The sequence below is a fragment of the Ylistrum balloti genome, unplaced genomic scaffold (genome assembly GCF_031769215.1).
Source record: "Ylistrum balloti isolate Yb309-2 unplaced genomic scaffold, AGI_CSIRO_Ybal_v1 Utg370128, whole genome shotgun sequence".
Classification (NCBI taxonomy): domain Eukaryota; kingdom Metazoa; phylum Mollusca; class Bivalvia; order Pectinida; family Pectinidae; genus Ylistrum; species Ylistrum balloti.
In genome coordinates, this window is record NW_026782141.1 from 303,467 (window position 1) to 331,068 (window position 27,602).

A 27,602-nucleotide genomic window follows, 5' to 3' on the forward strand; every position below is an offset into this window, starting at 1 on the left:
CAAATCCACACCAGGATGTCCGGAGCCTATTTCCACCGTGGCATCACCAGGCTAAGGGCTGAGGAGCTACTGCTTGGGGCAAAGGAGGATGGAAGCTTCCTTGTTCGGGATAGCGAAACCCTTACAGGAGCTTTTGTACTCTGTTTACTGTAAGTGTGCAATAAGGAATGAGATTAAACACTTGTACTTGATGTAAGTACTTACAGTTTTAAAAACACTCTAAGTATAAATAGGTCAACATATAAGATTTAAATTTAAAAATAAAAATATTGTAAGCCATTGGATAAATTCATAAATTCATTAATCTCTACACCATCACACAACACCTTAATCTCTATACCATCTTACAACACCTTAATTTCTTCACCATCACACAACACCTTAATCTCTACACCATCACACAACACCTTAATCTCTATACCATCTTACAACACCTTAATTTCTTCACCATCACACAACACCTTGATCTCTACACCATCACACAACACCTTAATCTATACACCATTACACAACACCTTAATCTCTACACCATCACACAACACCTTGATCTCTACACCATCACACAACACCTTAATCTATACACCATTACACAACACCTTAATCTTCACACCATCACACAACACCTTGATCTCTACACCATCACACAACACCTTGATCTCTTCACCATCACACAACACATTGATCTCTACACCATCACACAACACCTTGATCATCACATACACCATCTACACAACACACCTTGATCTTTACACCATTACACAACACCTTGATCTCTACACCATCACACAACACCTTGATCTCTACACCATCACACAACACCTTGATCTCTACACCATCACACAACACCTTGATCTCTACACCATCACACAACACATTGATCTTTACACCATTACACAACACCTTAATCTCTACACCATCACACAACACCTTGATCTCTACACCATCACACAACACCTTAATCTATACACCATTACACAACACCTTAATCTTCACACCATCACACAACACCTTGATCTCTACACCATCACACAACACCTTGATCTCTTCACCATCACACAACACATTGATCTCTACACCATCACACAACACCTTGATCTCTACATCATCACATAACACCTTGATCTCTACACAAACACTAAACACCTTGATCTCTTCACCATTACACAACACCTTGATCTCTACACCATCACATAACACCTTGATCTCTTCACCATCACACAACACCTTGATCTCTACACCATCACACAACACATTGATCTCTACACCATCACATAACACCTTGATCTCTACACCATCACGCAACACCTAAATCTCTACACCATTACACAACACCTTGATCTCTATACCATCACACAACACCTTAATCTCTACACCATCTTACAACACCTTAATTTCTTCACCATCACACAACACCTTGATCTCTACACCATCACACAACACCTTGATCTCTACACCATTACACAACACCTTAATCTCTACACCATCACACAACACTTGATCTCTACACCATTACACAACACCTTAATCTCCACACCATCACACAACACCTTAATCTCTACACCATCACACAACACATTGATCTCTACACCATTACACAACACCTTAATCTCTACACCATCACACAACACCTTGATCTCTACACCATCACACAACACCTTAATCTCTACACCATCACACAACACCTTAATCTATACACCATCACACAACACCTTGATCTCTACACCATCACACAACACCTTGATCTTTACACCATTACACAACACCTTAATCTCTACACCATCACACAACACCTTAATCTCTACATCATCACACAACACCTTGATCTCTACACCATCACACAACACCTTGATCTCTACACCATCACACAACACCTTGATCTCTACACCATCACACAACACCTTAATCTCTACACCATCACACAACACCTTGATGTTTCTACACCATCACACAACACCTTGATCTCTACACCATCACACAACACCTTAATCTCTACACCATCACACAACACCTTGATGTTTCTACACCATCACACAACCCCTTGATCTCTACACCATCACACAACACCTTGATCTCTTCACCATCACACAACACCTTGATCACTACACCATCACACATCACCTTAATCTCTACACCACACTGAATTTAGCTCACGTAAAGATTAAATCTGAAGAGGTTTTGAAACTTGATAAACTTTAAAGAAAATGTTACATTTTGACAGAATTCATTCTGGTACTTTTTAAATTTATTATTTTTTGTGTGGTAATGAAACCTGACACATTGAAGCACCAACTGGTAATGAAATACAGTAAAAACACCTCTGAAGTGTTTGACATCTTCATCAGTGAAATGTAGATATAAACAACAGGAAACAATACTGAGGAAAATGATTGTACAATTTCTGTATACACACTGATCCTGATGAAATAAAATATATTGACTGAGCTTTCAAAATTTTACATAAAATATATAATGCAACGAGTGTTATTTAACAAGTTAATTGATGGAAACTTACATAATTAATGATGCAAACATATTAGAGATAATGAATATTCTTAAAAAATGTTTAATTAAAATTAATTAAGTGTAGTTCTGTTCCTTGTTTAATTAAGATATTATTAACTGCAGTAGAATTTGAAATCATAATATGTGGAGAATGAGTACAGCCTGAATGCCTGAGGTTTTTTTTTTTAATTTAATTTAGAAAAAACGAAATAGGACAAGAACATAGGAAAAAGCATCTTTTGAAAACATGAAGATAGTAATAAAGTTAAGATTGTAACAAAATACCAGAGACTTTGTGGCTACAGTTCCATGTTTGCTGGGATAACGTTTGATGAAGTTTGAAGATTTTAATTACTTGGATCCACAAGTTTGTGTTGGAGGCTGATTGATCTCTGCAGGGAAGTGTATCAGTGGTGTTACCACATGGGGAGAAATAATAGTACAGAGAGGTGAATGGTTTTATATGTATTATGCATATGGTCTTGTTTGTTTTGACTGGCACTTCTAGCACTGACATTCAGTACCATTAGACATTTAGTAAGATGTCGGTGTCTTCAGCAACTGGAAGACCCATCTTGGTTTTGTTGACGGTGATGAGGGTTAGTGTTGACAGGCTAGAGAGTATTAATGGGTGTATGGTAGGCCAGGCGTGGCCTTTAGCTACTGTAAATACATCATTTGTAGTTTGCAAATTAACAATTACTGTGTTTATTTTTGTGGGAATCATTCACTGGTGTATTGCTTTAGGTTTACTGAAAATAGCTTAGTGGAGTTATGAACCTTGGTCAGTGAGTTGGCAGGTAAAATCATAGGATCTACCAATTAGGTCTAGCATTGACTTTGAGATTGGGTAGACTTTCTATTACAATGAAGACATACTTATTCTCTGATGTTCAGTTTCCATGGATAATACATTGTACGTGAAACACAGCAGCTCTTAGCCATTTTTCAGCTTTTATTAAAAGCTCCTCGATTGCAAAAAAATATTCTTGTGTGCCAAACCACTGAATACATTTTAGTTATGATTTTCCTGCATATCCTTCTACTGTTGTAATTTCACATCAAACATGTAGAATTGATATATTAATTCATTTGTGGGTTCTAACACCAGTCTGAATTGGGTGATATTAATGTTATTGACCCGTTTGATTTTCAAAAGAAAATAAAAGATATGACTATATATATTTTCTCTATTTACTCTAAATACTGCTTAACACTCTAAATAGAACAGAGTGGGTGTGTCAATTTTAAATTGATTATCAGCAACTGTGACAAAATATCTGTTTTGCTTGATATGTTGTAACATGGATAAGTATCAGTATTCTGATAACCTTTGTGATTACATCTAGGTTTTGTATACTAAATCAAGAATGTTTTATTTCCTGAAGGCTTACAAGAATTGATCTTTTCTCTGGTAAAAAGTATGTAATCAAAAAACAAAAAATATAGCTATGAAGCTTTATTTCAGTTACTTGGACCAGGAAGGAGTTAAAGTTGTGTCGGAAATATTGGGTGAAGAGATGTCACACATTGTACCATAGTGTAAATATTGTTACAGCACTCATCCATATCTTATGTTCAACAGATGTAGGATTAAGTGTTTATCCACAACAATGTTCCTGTGGCTTGAGAGTTTATGAATATGTATATATACAAACAGGCTGATGTTTATCTTTTATATAAACATTGATTAACAATTCACGTAATTGCATCCTTAAAACCAATGAAGCTGATAATCATTCATTGTATATAGGAAGTTGCAATTGATTAACAATTCACGTAAACTTGCATCCTTAAAACCAATTAAGCTGATAATCATTCATGTATTATACACATAAGTTAACATCATTTATGGATAATGGGTACATACACCCTTAAGTCCAAGTTTATCATTGTTCATGTATTACATACATAAGCTTACATTATTCTTGGATAATGGGTCATACACCCTTAAATCAATATTGATAATAATTCTTGTAAATTGATATACATAGATCATCATTTATATGCCCACATGTCTAAGTTGACCTATGAAGAATAATTATTACTTCATTGTCTTGTAATAAGACCAAACTTTTAAATCTGGTGATTATGAGTTGGATTGCTAATTAATGCCATATATCTACATCAGTGCTCTGATAAATGTACCTAGTATCTCACTCATTTCCTGTATTGATGATATCTTGCTTTCATTCTTTGTCAGAGATTTTCTAGCTGCAGATTGTCCCTGACTTTTGTGTATATATACCGAGGCCTAGTTAGCATCTTTTCCTGTATCAGAAAAGTGGTCTGTGCAAATTGGTTATGTTACATAAGGTTAAAACTTGCTTACTATGAACAAGTTAATCTCGAAATCAAAGGCATACATACTGTGCTTGAATTGGGTCATTAATTTTGGCAGTAGTTAAGTAATGAGTTTCCCACTGGTACAACAGGAGGGGACTGTTACTTCAGTCTGACAGTCACCAAGTCCAAGACATTTCTCACTAAAGTGATGTAGTCATGCAAAACATACCTAACAATATTAATTACATCTTATACCAGTTGATGTTTCACGGGTCGACCGGATATTGTCGTCATTATGACAAGTGACTTTATTAGATGATCGAGTGTCACGTCACATTAAAACCAGGTCACATATTCTGTTGTATACAGAGTTACATACAGTTAAATATTTTTATCTCCTATGTCTTGAATGTGATACATTGGAAATGGGTCCTATGCTGCTTTAAATACAGAGTTATGGCCCTTAGTTTTTGGCTTATAACTTTGACTGGAGGTGGAGAGGAGTTATGGATTTGTTTGCTCTATATTACTGTTAAAAATTATTTTCCTTGTTGTTTCAGAGGCAGATTTGTACACTCATAAATTTTTCCCTTTTAGTTTTAAATAAATAACAAATGTGCTTCTTATGTTCAGATGGCCCACATATACAAATGTATATTAGAAAAAGAATGAAATATGATAGCTTGGGTGAATGTTAGTACAAAACACTGTCAGGAAATAAACATGAATTTGTCAACTTTAATAAAATCTGGTATATTCATGGTTACCCTTGAAATTTAGATGTATTAATTATATTCATTTATTCTAAGTGATGTTTCTTATGTAGTCATTGTAGGATCGTCAGCGTAAATAAACAAAGTTTACGTGTATGTTAATGAAGTTTTCAGGAAATTTTAATGCAAGAAAATTGGAATAGAATTACCTTTACCGTATTCAACCAATTAAGCTCACTGTTCACTTACAAAACACAAAAGGGGTATAGTAATAATATTTACAGGATTAAGTTTCCTTGTGAAATATGTTGATGTAAACTTTAGAAGCAGAAAACACAATTTGAAAAATATTGATGTATTGAAGAAAGCAGCCTTTTCACTGGTTTTAATTAAGTAAATATATTCTTGGCTTACCAGAAAAAAAAGGGATCATGCTTATAGGAGCAGCTACAGTTATTTGGTCTTCTTTGGGAAATTAATGTAATGTAATGTTTTCCAAAGAGACATGAAAATTGTAATCTTGTTATAAAAAAATTCACCAGTCTACTGTTAAGATAGCGCTACTATGTAGGCTGGGCTTAGGGTGATGGAGTGCTGTGATGTGGTCAGCCTCACAAGCACCTGCTTCAGCTCAGAGTGGACCTATCTTTTTCTGTCAATGACTCACCAAGAAATTCTATCCCAGACCTTCTCTATCAGAACACCAGGCTTAGGGCCTTACAGATCTGACCTTTGATATGGCAGACCTACACATGTTTACATCATTAAGGCATCAAGTTCTATCTTTTTATTCATGGAATAAATGATTTATATAAAAGGAGCTAAAGATTAGATAAATATCAAAGTTAATAAAAGTGGGAGAAAGTCATAGAAAGACAAGTTACAGAGAGAAATGTAGAGAGGCCAGAAGAGAAGGAGGGACATAATTACTGGAGGGAGACAGCCCTTGTCAGTTAAAAGGGAATAATATTGGTGAAGAATTTTAACTTAGAAACAAGTGGACAAACACATCATCACCGCATAATGCCAAACAGCTGACCAGTAAAGGTCATTTCTCTCTGTGATTCACTACACACTGTCAACAGTGGTGGTTAGAGCATTTATACAGGGTGTTAATTCCCTCATTTCCATCAACAGTATTTAAACTTTTAACAAGCTTCTTCTATAGAATCATGATATTTGACAAGAACTCTTCATATGTGATCTCATTTATGATATTGAGGTGATTATGGGTAGGATTTGTTTGTAAATAAAGATAAGATTTATAGGTAAACAAATGCAGGATATATTTTTAATTATAGATATAATGATAATTACTGTATGATATAAAGATAATTACAAGTATTATATAGGGCTATCATGGACATAGTGTTAAGGTAATCACAGGTATGGTGTTTAGGTAATTACATGTGTGGTGTTAAGGTAATTACATGAGTGGTGTTCAGGTTATTACAGGTATGGTGTTTAGGTAATTACAAGCATGGTGTAAAGGTAATTACTTTTATGATGTTTAGGTAATTACATGTGCGGTGTTTAGGTAATTACATGTGTGGTGTTTAGGTAATTACAAGTACGGTGTATAGGTAAATACAAGGATGGTGTTTAGGTAATTACAGGTATGGTGTATAGGTAAATACAAGCATGGTGTTTAGGTAATTTCAGGTATGGTGTATAGGTAAATACAAGCATGGTGTTTAGGTAATTACATGTGTGGTGTTTAGGTAATTACAGGTATGGTGTATAGGTAAATACAAGCATGGTGTTTAGGTAATTACATGTGTGATGTTTAGGTAATTACAGGTACGGTGTATAGGTAAATGCAAGCATGGTGTTTAGGTAATTACATGTGTGGTGTTTAGGTAATTACAGGTATGGTGTATAGGTAAATACAAGCATGGTGTTTAGGTAATTACATGTGTGGTGTTTAGGTAATTACAGGTATGGTGTATAGGTAAATACAAGCATGGTGTTTGGGTTATTATACATGTGGTGTTAAGTTAATTACACATATGTTATTTAGTTAGTTACAGATAGCATGCTTCAAGCCAATACAGGTATGGTGTTTAGGTACTTACAGGTATGGTGTTCAGGTAATTACAGGTATGGTGTTTAGCAACTTACAGGTATGGTGTCACGGTAATTACAGGTATGGTGTTTAGCAACTTACAGGTATGGTGTCACAGTAATTACAGGTATGGTGTTTAGCAACTTACAGGTATGGTGTCACGGTAATTACAGGTATGGTGTTTAGCAACTTACAGGTATGGTGTCACGGTAATTACAGGTATGGTGTTTAGCAACTTACAGGTATGGTGTCACAGTAATTACAGGTATGGTGTTTAGCAACTTACAGGTATGGTGTCACGGTAATTACAGGTATGGTGTTTAGCAACTTACAGGTATGTTGTCAAGGTAATTACAGGTATGGTGTCACGGTAATTACAGGTATTGTGTCAAGGTAATTACAGGTATGGTGTTTAGCAACTTACAGGTATGGTGTCACGGTAATTACAGGTATGGTGTTTAGCAACTTACAGGTATTGTGTCAAGGTAATTACAGGTATGATGTTTAGCAACTTACAGGTATTGTGTCAAGGTAATTACAGGTATGGTGTTTAGCAACTTACAGGTATGATTCACCGTATCATAGATACTAAGTTTTTGCCTATGTTTGATGACAGGTACCAGTCTAGGGTACACCAGTACAGAGTGTTACCTGGAGCCGATGGAAAGCTCTCAGTCCAAGTAAGTATATATCTACCTGTTTACATATCTACAAAATCTTCCTGATCTTGATTGAAGGTACCAAATTTAGCCTTATTAATAACACATTTTTAAAGTTAGAAACAAAAATGTTTGTACTGAAGAAACACTTTCAAACAGATCAAATAAAAAGTTAATAAAATATTTTCTCTCCAGGCTGAAGGTGGTAATGTTGAACCTAAATACAACAATTTAAATGAGCTAATCGCTGATTACATCAAAAAGGGAGAGAAAAATGGTCTCATCTTCGCCATGAAAGTCCCAGTATCTCCAGAGAGAGGTGATGACCAGGATACAGGTAAATAAGACCAACTCTCAAAGAAATAAGTTTTATTAGGTCACATGAGACAAAGTCTCAGGGTAACCCATTGCAATTCCCTTTTGTCTGACGGCGTACATTGTAAACCTGAAACATTTTCAATTTCAATAAAATTTTGCAAAAGCCTTCCATGGCTAAAGACACATTAAAATTGTAAATGATATGGTCTCTAACTCCCAGGTGCCTGAGCGGCAGGGCCAAAAAGGGTTTAATTTATTGAAACTTGTGTGGTAGAATCAAGAACTCTTCATGAATGGAAAGGTCTTCAGATGCTTTACTAAAATTGTTGTTGTTTTAATAACATCATTTCTATGACAAGCATTGTGTCTCAGGTGCCCATGGGCCTCTTGTTTTTCAGTTAAACCAAATTACTCTACCACTATGTACCATGCTAACAAGATTCCTCTAGCTCTCCTCTAGTTTTGTAATGTCAAGAAACCAAGCTAAGCTTGAAAATTTCGTAACAATATCAAATTAGAAACTTTAAGCTCCAGTATCTAAAAAGATACTTTGATTTTATAGAGAAAATATCTCTCTGATATGTCTACTAGGCACAATACAACGACAAAGGGGTAAATTTTGTAGGGATTGTATGGTATTTTAACATTAACAGTTTCATAAATTAAATAGACAATCAAGACAGAACAGGATATTGCAGTGATTTTCGAGTTGGCTGATTTTAAATTGATCCAATTTGAATAAAATTACTGATGGTTTCTGTGATGTGTGTTCACAAGATACTTAAAAGATTCTTAAAAGTATTTTGAATTTACAGCATCTGATTACTAAAGAGGTAATTTCATCACATGTTGATTAACCTTTATAGTGATCTTATTTATTTTTTTTTTAATTTTTGGAGCTGTGCCTGAGAAATATTGTCATCACTGTATCGTTCTTTCTTTCTTTCTTTCTTTTTTCATTCTTTCTTTCTTTCTTTCTTTCTTTCTTTCTTTCTTTCTTTTTTCATTCTTTCTTTCTTTCTTTCTTTCATTCTTTCTTTCATTCTTTCTTTCTTTCTTTTGTTCTTTTTTCATTCTTTCTTTCTTTCTTTCTTTCTTTCTTTCTTTCTTTCTTTCTTTCTTTCTTTCTTTTGTTCTTTTTTCTTTCTTTCTTTCAATCTTTCTTTCTTTCTTTCTTGCCATTATTTCAACTTTGTGTACATTAGGACTACCTAATATATGATGGCTTAGTGATGTCCTCATTTATTAAAAATCTCAGAACATCTGAAGACAGAGCAATTACATTTCACATTTAGGCATATTGTTCATAAATATGATTTCATTAAACTAAGAAGTTGATGTTGCATTTCTTCTACCTCTTAGTACAGGTGTAGGATTTTATCATTATGAATTTGTATTTGATATCACCATTGTTTACACTGTAGATGAGGAAGACTTCGAGGATATTTGCCAGTTGCAGCAGCAGCAACAACATCAAGTGAAACTGCCATCATATGTAAATATTTCTCTGGCAGGAGACACCAATTCAGTTAAGGTCAACGGACCAACACATCGTTTACAGATGGAGCTGCTGAAAAACTTCTCCCGTCTCAACCTCACAGAGTATGTAATATTGTACAGCATCCTTCCCTCACAGATTATGTAATATTGTACAGCATCCTTCCCTCACAGATTATGTAATATTGTACAGCATCCTTCCCTCACAGATTATGTAATATTGTACAGCATCCTTCCCTCACAGATTATGTAATATTGTACGGCATAATTTCCTCACAGCATGTGTAATATTGTATAGCTTTCTACTCACAATAACAATTTTGAAAATACTTAAGAAATTAATTGATATCTTTATTAGAGATGGTATGAATGCAGTTACCTTTTATTAAAAGTGTCCGTCCATCAGTGCTTTACTTCGTAAAGAATGTCTCAGAAACTGTTGGGCAGATGTAGATACTACTTTTCCTAAATAATAGTCATTATACCTATATATGCCAACACAATTCTTATCTGAAAATTGCTAATTGCTATTTTTACTGGTCAGTGTATTGCTCTTGATTCCTTCCATTAAATATCATTTGGTCACTTAAGTGGAGCTCTGTAACCATTTCTGTTCTGTCTCCAGCCCGTATCTTGCATTGTCCATTAACATTTGTCTTCTTGTAATGAAAACTAGGAGTGCTTTAATTCACCATGTAAAGCTACCACGACATTTTGTTTGTATTTATAGCTGTGATACAGAGTTCAATGATGTACTGAAGTCATACATCGACAAAGGCCTTGATACTGATGTCACTGCAAGCCAGGCAGGGGAGACAATCCTACCTGAATATCAGAGCATTATAGAGGGCGCTGCTAGAGGTTTGAAGAGGTAGAACTATATTGTCAGATCTAGCTTTCTAGGATTTGAGCATCTCAATCAATTACTATTTGTTATTACATAATTAACATTTAATTTGATAATGTTAATGTGTGAAGATCAACACAAATAACAACAGTTTAGAAACATAAAACATAAACTGCCTGAACGACCCACTGTATAAAACAATCCCTGATTTAGTGATCTGATAAAGGCTTGTAATCACCCTCAGAAGTTAAAAGCAAAAAGTTTACAAGTGAAACAAGGAAAATACCCAGACAATTTACACCTTTCTAAATCTGCCATCAGATACTGCAATATGTTTAATTCAATATCTTAACACTAAATACATTCTTTCACAAGAAAATCTGTCACTGTCAATTATAAATTTAATACTCATGAGAGCACATTGTTTTGAAAAATGTAAATTTAAATAGGACATATCTTCATATGACTGACTCTCTCAACTAATTCAATAACTGTATGTTATTACTTAGCAATTAAACTAAAAGCATTAATATTTGAAGTTTAACACAAGTAATAACTGTGTAGATTGATAGAAACAGACCTGTTAAAGGCTACAAATGGCATGATTTAGTAAGTTGAATGGTATCTTGGACTGTCAGTGCCTTCAGAAGTCAACTACCGGAAGTGTACAAGTGAAACTTTCTACCCACTATGGGAAAAACCCTGACATTTTACACCTATCTGAATCCACCAGGGACATCCAAATGTGTTAAAAACTACAGGTTTATGAAGCCAAATCAATGCCAATTTCTTTTAGATGTTACAAATTTTAAATTTAAACCCCAAGAGGACACAATCTTTTACCAAATCTCAATTCAGGAAGGGAATCTGTTATAATAGAATGAAACAGAATTCCAGTTACTTGATGGCTGGTTTAGATGTGTGAGTCCTGAAGCAGTCACTCATTGGCTGATTTAGTTATGTGAGTCCTGAAGCAGTCACTCGTTGGCTGGTTTAGTTGTGTGAGTCCTGAAGCAGTCACTCATTAGCTGGTTTAGTTGTGTGAGTCCTGAAGCAGTCACTCGTTGGCTGGTTTAGTTGTGTGAGTCCTGAAGCAGTCACTCGTTGGCTGGTTTAGTTGTGTGACTCCTGAAGCAGTCACTCCTTGGCTAATTTAGTTGTGTGAGTCCTGAAGCAGTCACTCGTTGGCTGATTTAGTTACGGGAGTCCTGAAGCAGTCACTCGTTGGCTGATTTAGTTGTGTGAGTCCTGAAGCAGTCACTCGTTGGCTGGTTTAGTTGTGTGAGTCCTGAAGCAGTCACTTGTTAGCTGGTTTAGTTGTGTGAGTCCTGAAGCAGTTACTCATTAGCTGGTTTAGTTGTGTGAGTCCTGAAGCAGTCACTCGTTGGCTGGTTTAGTTGTGTGAGTCCTGAAGCAGTCACTCGTTGGCTGGTTTAGTTGTGTGAGTCCTGAAGCAGTCACTTGTTAGCTGGTTTAGTTGTGGGAGTCCTGAAGCAGTCACTCGTTGGCTGGTTTAGTTGTGTGAGTCCTGAAGCAGTCACTCATTAGCTGATTTATTTGACTGAATTTTTGTTGAATATTTTGTTTTTTCTACTGTTATGGTATTGTTATAGTATTACAGTTAAGCAGTAAATGAATGTGTACAAATATTTATATCCATGTTTAATTCTTTTACAGAGAATTAGAAAGTTTTATGAAAAAAATGACAATTATTGATGACTTACTGGACATTCCAAATGTTTGTGGTGGGATGCAGCAGATGTCAGACAGGGATAAGGTAAGTCAAATATTTGTGGTGGGATGCAGCAGATGTCAGACAGGGATAAGGTAAGCCAAATATTTGTGGTGGGATGCAGCAGATGTCAGACAGGGATAAGGTAAGCCAAATATTTATGGTGGGATGTAGCAGATGTCAGTCAGGGATAAGGTAAGTCAAATGTTTGTGGTGGGATGCAGCAGATGTCAGTCAGGGATAAGGTAAGTCAAATATTTGTGGTGGGATGCAGCAGATGTCAGACAGGGATAAGGTAAGCCAAATATTTATGGTGGGATGTAGCAGATGTCAGACAGGGATAAGGTAAGCCAAATGTTTGTGGTGGGATGTCACAGATGTCAGACAGGGATAAGGTAAGTCAAACGTTTGTGGTGGGATGTAGCAGATGTCAGACAGGGATAAGGTAAGTCAAATGTTTGTGGTGGGATGTAGCAGATGTCAGTCAGGGATAAGGTAAGTCAAATGTTTGTGGTGGGATGTAGCAGATGTCAGACAGGGATAAGGTAAGCCAAATGTTTGTGGTGGGATGTCACAGATGTCAGACAGGGATAAGGTAAGCCAAATGTTTGTGGTGGGATGTCACAGATGTCACACAGGGATAAGGTAAGCCAAATGTTTGTGGTGGGATGTCACAGATGTCAGACAGGGATAAGGTAAGCCAAATATTTGTGGTGGGGTGTCACAGATGTCAGACAGAGATAAGGTAAGCCAAATGTTTGTGGTGGGATGTCACAGATATCAGACAGGGATAAGGTAAGTCAAATGTTTGTGGTGGGATGTCACAGATGTCAGACAGGGATAAGGTAAGCCAAATGTTTGTGGTGGGATGTCACAGATGTCAGACAGGGATAAGGTAAGCCAAATGTTTGTGGTGGGATGTCACAGATGTCAGACAGGGATAAGGTAAGCCAAATGTTTGTGGTGGGATGTCACAGATGTCAGACAGGGATAAGGTAAGCCAAATGTTTGTGGTGGGATGTCACAGATGTCAGACAGGGATAAGGTAAGCTAGATGATTTTGGTGGGATGTCACAGATGTCAGACAGGGATAAGGTAAGCCAAATGTTTGTGGTGGGATGTCACAGATGTCAGACAGGGATAAGGTAAGCCAAATGTTTGTGGTGGGATGTCACAGATGTCAGACAGGGATAAGATAAGCCAAATGTTTTTGGTGGGATGTCACAGATGTCAGACAGGGATAAGGTAAGCCAAATGTTTTTGGTGGGATGTCACAGATGTCAGACAGGGATAAGGTAAGCCAAATATTTGTGGTGGGATGTCACAGATGTCAGACAGGGATAAGGTAAGTCAAATATTTGTGGTGGGATGTCACAGATGTCAGACAGGGATAAGGTAAGCTAGATGATTTTGGTGGGATGTCACAGATGTCACACAGGGATAAGGTAAGCTAGATGATTTTGGTGGGATACAGTAATAAGCCCACTCCCTCATTTCTAAGAAGTGATTTGATAGATACCTTGGCTTATCACAGGATAAGTATGGTTGTTCAAAGGCTGTTTAGAGAAAACCAAGGGTTAGTGAACATTTTCTAAAACTGGAAAGTCTTTACTATTTCACAGCTGTAAGTTTGTTCAGACAGGTCAGATTGGTATATTTTGAGTGTTTATTTTACATTTTACACTCTTTGTTCAGTGGCAGCGATTTGAACTTTCCACTAAACACTGATTAAATCTAACTAATTTTTGAGCAATTCCGGACCAGATATTTAACTGGATGGTTAAATTATACTGGGATAAGGATGAGTGACATTCTATTTCACTGCACTTGATTTTTTTTGTTTTACTTCATTATCAACAACAGAGAGAATTTGTATAATATCAACGGAATACTTGAAATATACATTATGTATCCAAAATAAGCATTTTGAAGTATGTTAAATGTTCTATGTTACAATGTTTTATGAGGGATGACAGAAAAATCACAACATTTTTGTTGTTGAATTTCAGAAACATGGCTCAGGTATACCAGCTATGTTGGAACTTATGACTAATTGTCTGTCAGATGTCATGACACTGGAAAGTAAGGTAAGACTTGACAAAGTAAAGGGCAATAACTTGCATTAATGTAAGAATAACTGGAATGGGAAATATAATACTGGGATAAGGGAAGACAATGGGAGATTAAAGCGGTTATTTAAGTTAAGGAGGAAAAGAAAGGGGAATAACTCTTAACAAAAAAAGAAATAATACGAAGGGAAGTGACATGGAAGTCACTCCAATGTAAAGAAATAGTTGCGCAGTAATGAAGGAAGAACTCAAAGGTAGGGGGAATAACTCTGTGAAAGAAATAAGTAAAATAACACAGAAATGTAAGATACAGCAAGCAATTTATGTCTAAAATTGATGAATGTGTCCATATTTTTTCAATTAGTTGGAAATAAATGGTATATACTATGTATTGAACTTTGAAATGTTACCGTTTCTGTTACAGGTTCATGATACCGTGCGTTACTATGCTGTGTCTCATTACGACTATGTTGAAGCGGAAGCAGAAGACAAGGGTGTACCTGATGACCTTACACCTTTCTTATCCTCCATTGGAAAACCAGTCATTCCACGAATTGAATTTGAGGTAGGATGATATGATGTCACTTCTTATTTCTTTAAATGGAATTTTCAGACAACATATAGAATTTATAAATAGTGCATAGTACTAACTTAAAATGCCTATGAATTCTTGATTTTAGCTAATTTTTCAAAAGAGAATTCTTTATGGAATGTACATTTTGAAAAATTGTTAAAGATCAAAACAATTTACTCTTTCTAAGATAGCTATAAAAACAAGTAGTCTTTGCTGTCCTTCATAGTTGACGACTTTAAAAAAACTCATATATTAGGACTGTGCTTCTTAAAAGTGTAAAATCAAGCTTTTAAAAGTCATGTCACAGTTCAAAGTTGGCCTATATACATTTTGAATTGTACAAGCATGTGTCGTTTAGGGATAGTGTTTTAGGAAAGAACGTAAGTTAAGTATCAAATGTAAATCAATATTACCTAGGTATTTAAGTAGAAGAACTAATATCTTTTAAGAAAATAAGGTGAAAGTCTTAAGATTTAAGTCAATTGAATTTTGTATATTTTCATACCTGATTCTGTGCCATTTGCCTCTGCCAGGTGAAGACTCCTACATATAGACAGACAGATAAAATCACCACCAAAATGACTCTAACAATAGACATTCCAGCTGGTAAAATGTTTGCCGTCAAACCCTCCAAGGATATCCTCGACTCCAACAGCCTCATCACACATGACAGAAGTATGTACTTGCTGTGGTTAAACTGATAATCATTTTGAAAATATAAAACATGCATATTTCATATAAACTAATTGTATCATTGTTTGCAGGTACTTTCACACTTTTTTGTTTTTGTTTTATTGGAATCTGATGATTTCATCTGAGTTTGATTTAAATGTGATATCGGGTTTTAGTCGTACAACTATACAAGAAATTATCCCTGATTTTATTTTGATATACATAATGTGATAATTATTTAAGCTACAGATTACTATCACATGACAAAAGTCTGTGACAACATCACAAAATCTTTAAACAACTTTTACGATTCATCGTTCATGATATATTCATGTATTTTAAGACAAACAAAGATTGTAATAGATTAATATAGTACGTGTTTTTTATTTGTATCATGGAGGTAAAACAGATTGACCCTGGTAACATCAAGAATTTTAGAGACTTTAAAGAATGCACAAAGATTTTTTTAATCCTCATACGATTTCAGGGATTTTAATGAACCTTACATTTGTATCTTTATGAGGTTTCCTGAACATCCAGAGGATTATGAAAGTCTTCTGGGAATTCAGACATTTTTATGAGGTCCCTTGCACTTGCATATGATTTTGAATGTCATTTGGGAATTGAATTCAGGCCTTTTTTGATTTCAAGCCTTTGCATGGGATCTCAGGCTTTTTTGAAACTTTTATGAGATTTCAATCACACATGGATGTTATAACGAATGCTAATGAACATTTTAATTAATTTGAACAGTTGTACAGTTGGTGAAAAGTTCATCAGACAACTGTCGTCTGGATCTAATCTATGACACAAAAAAGAAGATGACCTACATTTTCAACAGTGCGCTGGTCCGTGAAAACTTTTGTCATCAAATCTTACAGATGAAAAATATGCATTCCAAGGATGTGGATGTGGACCAGATTTCCATCTTTATCGGAACATGGAATATGGGTAAGATTTTATAGCTATCCTTCTTATCCCCTGCTTGACAATTCGGTGGGGCGTATTGAAATGAGCTTCATCTGTCCATTCAGTTGAAATGATTGTGCAGTCATCATCTGGAAGACCATTTGTACGAGAGGGTGTATACTTACACGATAAGTAAAACATGGTTGTTCTACAGAATAAGGGTGACATGGTTTATTGGTTACATTGCAATATGTCTGAAAACTAGTTTCTAAGCAGGTATATTGATGATAGTGTCTTCATGTGTGTAATCTAGGACACACACCATCTGGCTTTGATCCTGACATGAGAAAGTTAGCTTTTGTAATTAATCGCTATTCTGATGTGAGGTTGCTTTTTGTCTGTATTGACTGCAGTGTCTGTGTTTTGTAATAATTTAGCACTAGTCTTCTCTGTTTAATACTTGAAGGAGACAGCCATCCATTAAATGGGATCCCTTCATGGCTTCAGTGTCAGTGTTTTGTAATAATTTAGCACTAGTTATCTCTGTTTAATTCTTGAAAGAGACAGCCATCCATCCTTTCTGGCTGCAGTGCCTGTGTTTTATTTAACCATTGGTTTAATCTCTGTTTAATTGTGACAGGGGACAGCCAGCCATTAAGTGGGATTGCTCCATGGCTACGATGTAAAGGCTGTAGTAAAGTCAAAGATCCTCAGGTCGTTGGTGTGATTCCCCATGATCTATATGTTATTGGCACACAGGAAAGTGCACAAACAGAAAAAGACTGGGTCAATTTCCTGAAGAAGAATATCAAAAACAACTTCATGTTGGAAGTAGAAGTGGTGAGAATTATGTAATCATTGTCAAATTGCTTGGATATAGAACTCGATGATTATCTCCCCTGAACCCAAAATCAGTCTCTGATTTATTGTATTGTTGAAAATGACAAATGATAACTGCTTCAAAATTTTAATGAAAACAGATATTTTTGGTAATGATATCACTAATCAAATTCATAGATTGTGATACATAAGTATCATCACGAGTGGTTGTGTCCTTGGGCAAGAGACTTCACCTTAGTTCCTACAGAAGTCCTGTTTCTTATTCATTGTGGTAGCCAACAGATACTGAAAGGAGACACTGCCTTAAAAGGACCATTGCTGTTTATGGGATGATGAACCCAGCCATTAATTGATAGTAATGTTAGTGTGTTTGGTAGTGATGTTCTGTGTGACTATATGGAAGTGAGAAGGTAAACTGATTAACATGTTATCCGTGACAGGTGGAAGTGTGTACATTGTGGGGTATACGACTTGTGATACTTTTGAAGAAGGAACTAATGCACAACATTAACCGAGTTCAAAGGTCAACTGTAAGGACAGGGATTGCAAATGCTCTAGGTAAGGAAATTTAATCACAAAGGAAGAGATTGATGTATCATTAATGGTTACTGCAATTTTATCTTTATTTTTCGAAGAATCAAAGCACAGGACCTGAAAATGACAGTAAATCAGCTTTAACTATTGAGAAAAATTAACTCTCACGTCAAATTATGGCTATTCCATCTTTTTTCACATAAGCTTGAAAATTGACACAGATAGAAGCCTGAAATGAGATATTCAATCTAGAATAAAACTTTTCTCAATTTTAGTAGTTGTAGCATAGAAGGAATATATCTTGTTTACAATGAAGGTGTTCACTAAGATACAACGTTCACCCTTGGTTCACTCACAATATTGAAAAAATGAAACTGCAAATTATTTAAAATACTTTCTATGCAGGAAACAAAGGAGGTGTTGGTATCTCCTTTTACTTCAGGGGGACCTCTTTCTGCTTTGTCAACACTCACCTGACGTCAGGGGATGAGCGCAATGTCAGGTAGGTCAGAGGGGCAGGGTCAGATGGTTCAGGTCATGGTACCATAACCAAGAAAATTTTAAAAATAGCTAGGTGCAGTATTTTTACTTAGACATGGCTGGTGTCTTGAAGGCATAACCAGAATTTTAAGGAGAGATATTACTTGCTATACATACAACTTTCCATTTTTTTTTTTTTAATTTTATATTCTTGTATGGTTTTGTAGACGTAACCAGAATTTTAAGGACATCATCAAGGGACTCTCACTTGGTCAGAAACATCTCGGTCTTACAGACATCACAAACCAATTTCATCATCTCTTCTGGTTCGGTGACCTCAATTATCGCGTTGAGGAGGACGTACAGGTAATCTCATGACATACAATTATTGACCCTTGAAAAGCAGTGCTGACCTTGGCCTTCTGCCTCAGTATCAGAAAGGTACCAGAAAGGCAATCTGCTCCCCATTAGACTATAACTAATTGATCGAAATGAAATGAACAAGAATTACCAGACTGAGTAATTTTGCGTATTATCCTAAATCCATTTGACCGATTTTTTCAGGTGCTGTTACGCAAACTTGAAGAAAATGATATAAAGAGCTTACTAGCCAAGGACCAACTACGCAGATCTCAAAAAGAGCACAAGGGATTCAATGGCTTTCGTAGGTTATCTTTTCTTTTTTCTTCGATACTTGACAAGTATTGATAAATAGCTCTTTTCTCTGCCTGACGTCTTGTTCCCTATGCTCTGATTCCAAAAGTCTACCTATCACCAACTTTCATATGTGGGTCGTTAGGAAAGAGTACTGTAGTAGTACAGGTCACTGTGGACCTGTATTTTATGCCTCACTGAACTTGATAAAGACTTTTGAGATTGGTTAATTTATTTTGAAGGAGAAATTAGGATGTGTGTAATAGTTAAAAGAGGAGTTTTAAAAATAAAAGTGTTTATATCTTTTGCTGAAGGAAAATCTCAAATCTTTTCAGAGGAGGCAGAAATTTCCTTCAAACCAACCTACAGGCTCCCAAGGAGTGAGAGGAAATGGAGTTACGACTGGAAAAAAGTCAAGAAGACTGGGGTAAGTATAAAACACAGACAAATTTTAAGGATGACTCCAGTGGTGTTTATTGTGGAATTGTTCCGTTGGTATGAAATTTGTTCATTTAAATTGATGTATATGTTTTAGATAAGGATAAACACGCCCTCTTGGTGTGATCGAGTGTTATGGAGGTCCTACCCAGGAACATACATACAGAACCTTGCATATGGTATGTGATCAACAGTCAATGTACAGAGGTACCTTTGTATCTTTGAGTGCACGCAATTGCTGACTCAGTCATCCTTGATATCTGTCATGTCTTTCATACAGTTTATGGTCCATCCCTCAAGGGAACCAGGTTAATTACCAAACTCTTTGATTCAACTTTACTTGGTTTCAGCTGATCTGACTCTAAAGCCCCATTATTATTAAATTATCTTTATTAAAAAGCAGTGTTTCATGAAAATTTCAAAAATTAACTTTTTATAGCTATTTTCAGTGTGAAGATTAAGATTGAGACCATTAAATATTAAAATTACAAACTATATAATTATGTAAGAAAATTTTTTCAAAAAATAAAAATTTGAAAATATGTTGTAAAATATAATGTTTCTTGTACTCATGAGTTGAATATGTACAGGTTGTGCAGATAGTGTCCTTGGGAGTGACCATCGTCCAGTTTTTGCTTCATTTAACACTGGGATTGCCTCTGACTTTGTGATGAATCGAGACTCCTTGGCAGAAGAATCTCCCACTAAAATCGTATTCCAGCAGATTGAGGCTGAGGTAATTACCCTTCATACTAGTAACTGTTAGCAATATATATATCAGCTGTACAACATTTATTACAACATCAGAGGTTGTGTGAGGAAGTTTCATCATGTACACATATTAAAGTAACAAATGAGATAATTCTTACTGATGTAGTTGTGATATCAAGTCCTTTATATTATACAGATATATAGATATTTTTCTCCGGATGTTGTAGTTGTGATATTAAGTCCTTTATACTATACAGATATATATATATTTTTCTCCGGATGTTGTAGTTGTGATATTAAGCCCTTTATACTATACAGATATATATATATTTTTCTCCGGATGTTGTAGTTGTGATCAGGCTCTGTTACAGAATGTGATTCAAAACTTAACATTAATCATTTCTTTCCACAGTTGATCACTTACTGTCGACAAACCTTTCAGTTAGAATTCCAGTCCACCTGTCTTCCAGGTAAGTCAGACATTTTGTTTTATGAAAAGTTAAGGCAGGGTTTTGCTTGGAACTATGTCTGTGGGTTTCTTGATTAGGGCTTTTTTCAGAAACTTCCAAAATAACTCTCTTTCAAGAAAAAAAATGAATGCTCTTTCTTTACTGATATCTCCGTTTTAATGTTCTTTCAGTTCAGCATCAAATTCAAGAATATATTCTTATGATTAATTTCAGAAAAGAAAATTTAGAAAAAATTTGATTTATATTTTCAATTGAATGGCAGATAGCAGCAATTGTAGTTCACAATTACTTGTAATTGATTTTGTTTAATTCGAATCTGTCATTCAAATTGCAGAAGTTGTTACAAGTAAACCTAACAGCCGATTCAAGGACTGTGCACAGGGTTTCACCTGTCCTTTCTGGTGTAAACAGGAAATACCGACGGTGTGTATAACAGGGTGATGTCAAGAAACAATTATTTCCTTATTAATCTATTAGATATGATGCAGATTTAAAGAGAAGATTAAGTTAACAAACTTACTCATTAGATTTGTATGGTTGTGCAGTCAGTTGACAATGTAAGTTTTTTAGAGCTCATTTATATGATAAAATCATCACCATATCAATAAATAAAGCCACTCAAAATGTTATTTATTGACAAATACCAGTGTTCAGGTGAAAGCGTATTCTAGATGTCAATTTGAATTTAATGCAAAGTTTTGCTAAGTGTTTCTATATATGATTTCTAGATTTAATTTTTAAGTTTTTCATGTAAGGTAAGGCCAGTTTTGTTTTCACTCTTATGTAGATGAAACCTCTGTTTGGAGATGAAGACTTTCTTAAGGAACAACATATTTTGATATCCGTACGGTCGAAATGTGGGGACAATGAATCCTATGGTAAGTGTTCATACTTATCCCTCAAAAACTTCAGACAAAGTAATCCCTGTGAGACTTTTAAGTATCTCTGGGCAACTGAAGCTGGTGGCAGTATCTAACGATTTTTTTATATCAGAATATCTAAAAGTTACCATATCATTATCTGGTATATCTTCATCAGTATTATCATACATGACCTGCTGTAGCTGTGATTATGTATATGTTTTACTACCTAGTTTATCTATGATTATCTGTGTTTTATTATTTCTTAGTTGACAAGCGACTACCTATATGTGATAAATTCTTAGTTTACTTGTGATTACCTGTATGTGATCTTAGTTTACTTGTGATTACCTGTATGTGATCTTAGTTTACTTGTGATTACCTGTATGTGATCTTAGTTTACTTGTGATTACCTGTATGTGATCTTAGTTTACTTGTGATTACCTGTATGTGATCTTAGTTTACTTGTGATTACCTGTATGTGATCTTAGTTTACTTGTGATTACCTGTATGTGATCTTAGTTTACTTGTGATTACCTGTATGTGATCTTACTTTACTTGTGATTACCTGTACTTGTGATTACCTGTATGTGATCTTAGTTTACTTGTGATTACCTGTATGTGATCTTAGTTTACTTGTGATTACCTGTATGTGATCTTAGTTTACTTGTGATTACCTGTATGTGATCTTAGTTTACTTGTGATTACCTGTATGTGATCTTAGTTTACTTGTGATTACCTGTATGTGATCTTAGTTTACTTAGTTTACTTGTGATTACCTGTATGTGATCTTAGTTTACTTGTGATTACCTGTATGTGATCTTAGTTTACTTGTGATTACCTGTATGTGATCTTAGTTTACTTGTGATTACTTGTATGTTATGACTTCCTAGTTTACCCGTGGTTATGGATGTTTGAATACTACATAGTTTACCTGTAATTACCTGTGTGTGATTAACTATGTTTGAATGCAGGTGAATGTGTTGTTGAGATGAAAGGAAAATTTGACCTCATGCCTCAAGTTTTTGAGTTTGAACTGTTGCACCAAGGGGAGGTTACTGGAAGTCTTAGGTGAGTTTTGTGTATTAATTGGGGGAAAATATATCATTTTCATCGTATCATCTGCCAAACTAATTTTGTTACAGTTGAAAATAATGATTATCATTTATTTTCATAAAGCTAGTAAACAATGCATAAATATGATAATATATTACTTTTGTATGTATTACCTATTTTCATACAAACAATAATTTGTTACTTTATAAATGACCAGCATTTGGTTTTGGTTTTTACCTTGATAAAGATTTACACAGATGATGATAATATGTTTTAGGGGTCAGCTCCAGGTTTTGACAGGTCCTCTGGCTGTGAGACACAAGAATTCAAAGAGGAGTTATGGTAATGATAGAGCTCACTTTGTCTCGCTGCATGTATAGGCAATTATTCTGTCAGTAAAAAAATGTAGAAATTTCCACAACACCATAACCCACGGAATCTAAATAATGATGTTCTTTTACGTCATTACTTTAGTGGTCACTAAAGAGTAGAAGCATGTACATATTTCAGTAACTGTAGTGTATCAGTATGTCAAAGCTACGGAAGAAGTTGATATTTCAATACTTTAAAGTACACAGAATTTGTGATATAAATAAAAATAATGTATTCCTTAAATTATAATAATGACAAAAAAAAATCATCATTTGAAGCTATCATTTAATAACTAAAGGTTGTTTTAAAGAACTGGGGTATGTTTTAGTGAATATTTCTGATCCATCAATCCAGGATCAATCCAGGAAGCATTCCATGCCTACCTGGACATCATTGTGTCTGGAACACAACAAGGTTCTACTGTATACACATACTTAGGTGTAACATTCCGTGCCTATCTGGACATCATTGTGTCTGTAATTTTATCTATGAATGAATACTACTAACACTTGGTGTCATCTTTGCGTATGATAGGTAGGGAACCTTATACTGACATTATTTGGGAAAGGAAGGGAAAAAAGGTGTTAAAGATAAAAGAAAATGCAAAATGGAAATGTTTTATTATTTTGTTCAATTGATGCAAAGAGACTTTCCTTTTCGTCTCTAAAACACAGAGTATATTATTCATTGTTTTCAAGGTCTTAAAAAGTAAATATACCTGACGCAAGAATAATTAATTGAATAGATGATGTGATGGCCAGTGTCTTTTAAAGGGCACTTCTCAATTTATTTCTGATTCTATTGTCTCAACTACAAGTTTCTCAACATATATTTTATATTTCTGATCACTTAGAGCTCATCGCTCTAGACACAGAGTACCATGACCCCGACCTTTGGCACCCAGAATCGCCAAAGTTTGAACGACGGGATCACCCGTCAGGACCACTGCCTTGTTTTGATACAGAAGTTCCTGTTTATGAGGTGATTGACTCCGACCCTGCAGCATGTGGAAGACAACAAAAAGGAAACATGCCTAAAAGTCCAGCTGAACGTCCCCCAGCACTCCTTCCACGTAGTGCCACTGATGATACTCCGGTACTTTATATATACAAATATTATGTCTGTAATGATGTGACAACATCAATGCTAGAGTAAGCTCATGTGCAAGAACTACTTTGTTTCATAGTTACATTATAACAATTTCTGTTTTGTCTGTGGTCATGCATCATGAGCCATCTGCTGTGCGTGAACTTTGCACAATTCAATATGGCCATCATAACCACCATCTTGAAAAACACGTTTTTGATTCTCTAGTTCCACCGGTGCCATGAATCAGAAAATTGGTGGGGATGTTAAAGAAAGGATGACAAAATGTTGTTATATTTTGGCTGCATCAAAAGATTTATATGATAGCTATGGTGGCCATTTTGTAACATGATTGAATGAACATTATTTCCTGAACAGCATTTATTATGAACTTTTTCTCATGTTCCACCATTGTAATTTTGCTCAAACTTGCCTGAATAGATCCCAAGATGGTACTGAACCATTAATGGTTTTCAGAGTATGCCCAAAGTCCAATACATCTGTCATTTTGAAAAGGAAATTTAAACTTCATCAGTGCCATTGAGATTGAGATGAAAATTTGTTTGAAATTTTTAAATCAGCTGAAGAAAGCTTGAGTGCTTTTTTGTAATATTTTCTGCCGAAAATGAGAATATTTGAAAATATTCAATTGTACCCTTTACAAGGGTGTACTGGTGGCATAGTGGTAACACACTCACCTTTCACCTAACCATCTGGGGTTTGATTCCCGAACAGAAGTGAAAAGGTTAGGATTCACCTGTCTGACCACCTGGGTTTTCCCCGTGAACTCTGGTTTCTTCCCACAATAAGACCCCTTGCACACTTAACTCTGGACCAACAAGAGTGATTAGTATAAGTTGAAATAATTTGTTTCAAAATTGTTGTAAAATAAATAAAGTTTGTATTTACCCTTTACTACTAACTGCTATTACAGTGTATAACAAGTGTCTGTAGTCAGATGACTGTTGGGTCTCTTGTATCTAATGTCAGTAATGATTTTCAGATCAAATCTGTCTTATCAAAACTTTGCAATATACCCTCATGAAAAAACATGCAGTCACTCTTTACCCAGATTTTATCTAAAAGTCAATCTCAAAATCACTATCGATACCAAAATAGCAAAAACTTCAGGATAGTAGATTTGGTCTCTTAACTCAAAAGAATTATAAAAAAGTATCTTTTGGTGTTATCTTTTAAAAGTACTAAAAACTTCACACAGCATTTTGTAGAATTACCGATACCAATACTAGATATATCTATGGTATATTTACAGAATTCACGGTCCAAGACACAGCCATACATGGGACAGGCAAGTCTGCAGACTAGACAAGTATTACCAGCCAGCTCAGCACTTATGGGGTCAGAGGTCACCTCACACACAAGACCCCCTGACATACCACCGCCACCCTTACCCAAGAAAAGTGGTGCAATATCATTCCAGGTATCTGTCAATGACTCAGTCGTCTTCTTTTCGTTTGATACTTTGTGGTTTCCATTTGTTGAAATTATCAGAAGGAATCATTACAAAGCTTGTAAAAATCAACAAATATTGTTTGAATTTTTTTTCCAAATGTCTATGAAAATAGATCTCTGAATTAACTGATTTAATTTTGAATTTTAATTTCACACATCAATTTTGTAATTTAAGATTCTTACTGATCAGTCTCATTCATTAATGGTCATTAATTCCTTAATAAATTAAAAACAAAAACAGAACAAAGTCATGCATGCTTCCTTATCTTAACCTATAATGATAATACCTGTAGTATCCATCTAAATTCACTTTCAAAACTATGTGAAGTGAGTTGTCGGACTTGACTTTTGTCCTGCCAGTAAAGACACTCTCTTTGGTCCTGCCAGTAAAGACACCCTCTTTGGTCCTGCCAGTAAATGCTCATTCTCTTTGGTCCTACCATTAAATGGATTTTCTCTTTGGTCCTACCATTAAATGGATTTTCTCTTTGGTCCTACCATTAAATGGACTTTCTCTTTGGTCCTACCATTAAATGGATTTTCTCTTTGGTCCTACCATTAAATGGACTTTCTCTTTGGTCCTACCATTAAATGGACATTCTCTTTGGTCCTACCATTAAATGGACTTTCTCTTTGGTCCTACCATTAAATGGATTTTCTCTTTGGTCCTGCCATTAAATGGACTTTCTCTTTGGTCCTACCATTAAATGGATTTTCTCTTTGGTCCTGCCATTAAATGGATTTTCTCTTTGGTCCTACCATTAAATAGACTTTCTCTTTGGTCCTACCATTAAATGGATTTTCTCTTTGGTCCTACCATTAAATGGACTTTCTCTTTGGTCCTACCATTAAATGGATATTCTCTATGGTCCTACCATTGAATGGTCATACTCTTTGATCCTACCATTAAATGGACTTTCTCTTTGGTCCTACCATTAAATGGATTTTCTCTTTGGTCCTACCATTAAATGGACTTTCTCTTTGGTCCTACCATTGGTCCTACCATTGAATGGTCATACTCTTTGGTCCTACCATTAAATGGACTTTTGCTTTGGTCCTACCATTAAATGGACTTTCTCTTTGGTCCTGCCAGTAAATGGTTATTCTCTTTGGTCCAGCCATTAAATGGAATTTTCTCTTTGGTCCAGCCATATTATGGACCAGTGCATTATATATTGTTATTTTTAGTCATTGACTATTCCACAAGATGTCAGATAACTACTAATAAATCTCTATCATACAGATACAGATTGAGATGAACCGATAATCACTTACAAAACTTATGTTACAGGACCATGCCATGAGGTACGACACACTAAAGAGACCCTCGAGTGTGACAGACTGGCTACTTGGTCTTAGCCTCCCAGAGTACATCGAGAGATTCATAAAAAACGGATTTGATGCTATGCATTTTGTGACTAATATAAGTTGTGATGATCTCATCGAAATAGGAATTGACAACCCTGTGCATCAAAGCCGTATCATAAGCAGTCTTCGGGACATGAAGTGACATCATACGTTATTGGCCATGTGACGGACATGTGACTATATTTGTTAAACCTGCTACAGTTAAGATTGATGCCAACCATCTGTTATAAAATTAGTATTGTTGTTCAGGACTTTACATTGCCAATCGGCTGTTTAGGGTCTTTATTTTGTTTGAATCCTGCAGCTGATATGGGCTTTCCACTTGCATTTAGTTCCTTACTTTAAGCCTTGCTTCTCAAAACAGTTTTAATATATTTTAAATGCATTTTCATATGTCTCATTCTAATAGCATATTAT

General features: G+C 35.3%; 1 protein-coding gene across 1 annotated transcript; it reads left to right on the forward strand.

Annotated features, from left to right (window-relative positions):
- Nucleotides 1-27,327, forward strand: LOC132550580 (phosphatidylinositol 3,4,5-trisphosphate 5-phosphatase 2-like). Its single transcript, XM_060214672.1, has 26 exons — nucleotides 1-149; nucleotides 8,183-8,246; nucleotides 8,421-8,562; nucleotides 9,968-10,145; nucleotides 10,771-10,911; nucleotides 12,565-12,664; nucleotides 14,629-14,706; nucleotides 15,113-15,253; nucleotides 15,796-15,937; nucleotides 16,688-16,885; nucleotides 17,484-17,683; nucleotides 18,124-18,241; nucleotides 18,623-18,719; nucleotides 18,925-19,063; nucleotides 19,262-19,361; nucleotides 19,687-19,778; nucleotides 19,887-19,968; nucleotides 20,380-20,525; nucleotides 20,913-20,970; nucleotides 21,305-21,393; nucleotides 21,758-21,848; nucleotides 22,805-22,901; nucleotides 23,164-23,228; nucleotides 24,112-24,353; nucleotides 25,618-25,785; nucleotides 27,109-27,327. The coding sequence occupies exons 1-26, from the start codon at nucleotides 16-18 to the stop codon at nucleotides 27,325-27,327; spliced, it is 3,321 nt and encodes a 1,106-aa protein (XP_060070655.1). The 5' UTR covers nucleotides 1-15.
- The last annotated feature ends 275 nt before the right edge of the window (nucleotides 27,328-27,602 follow it).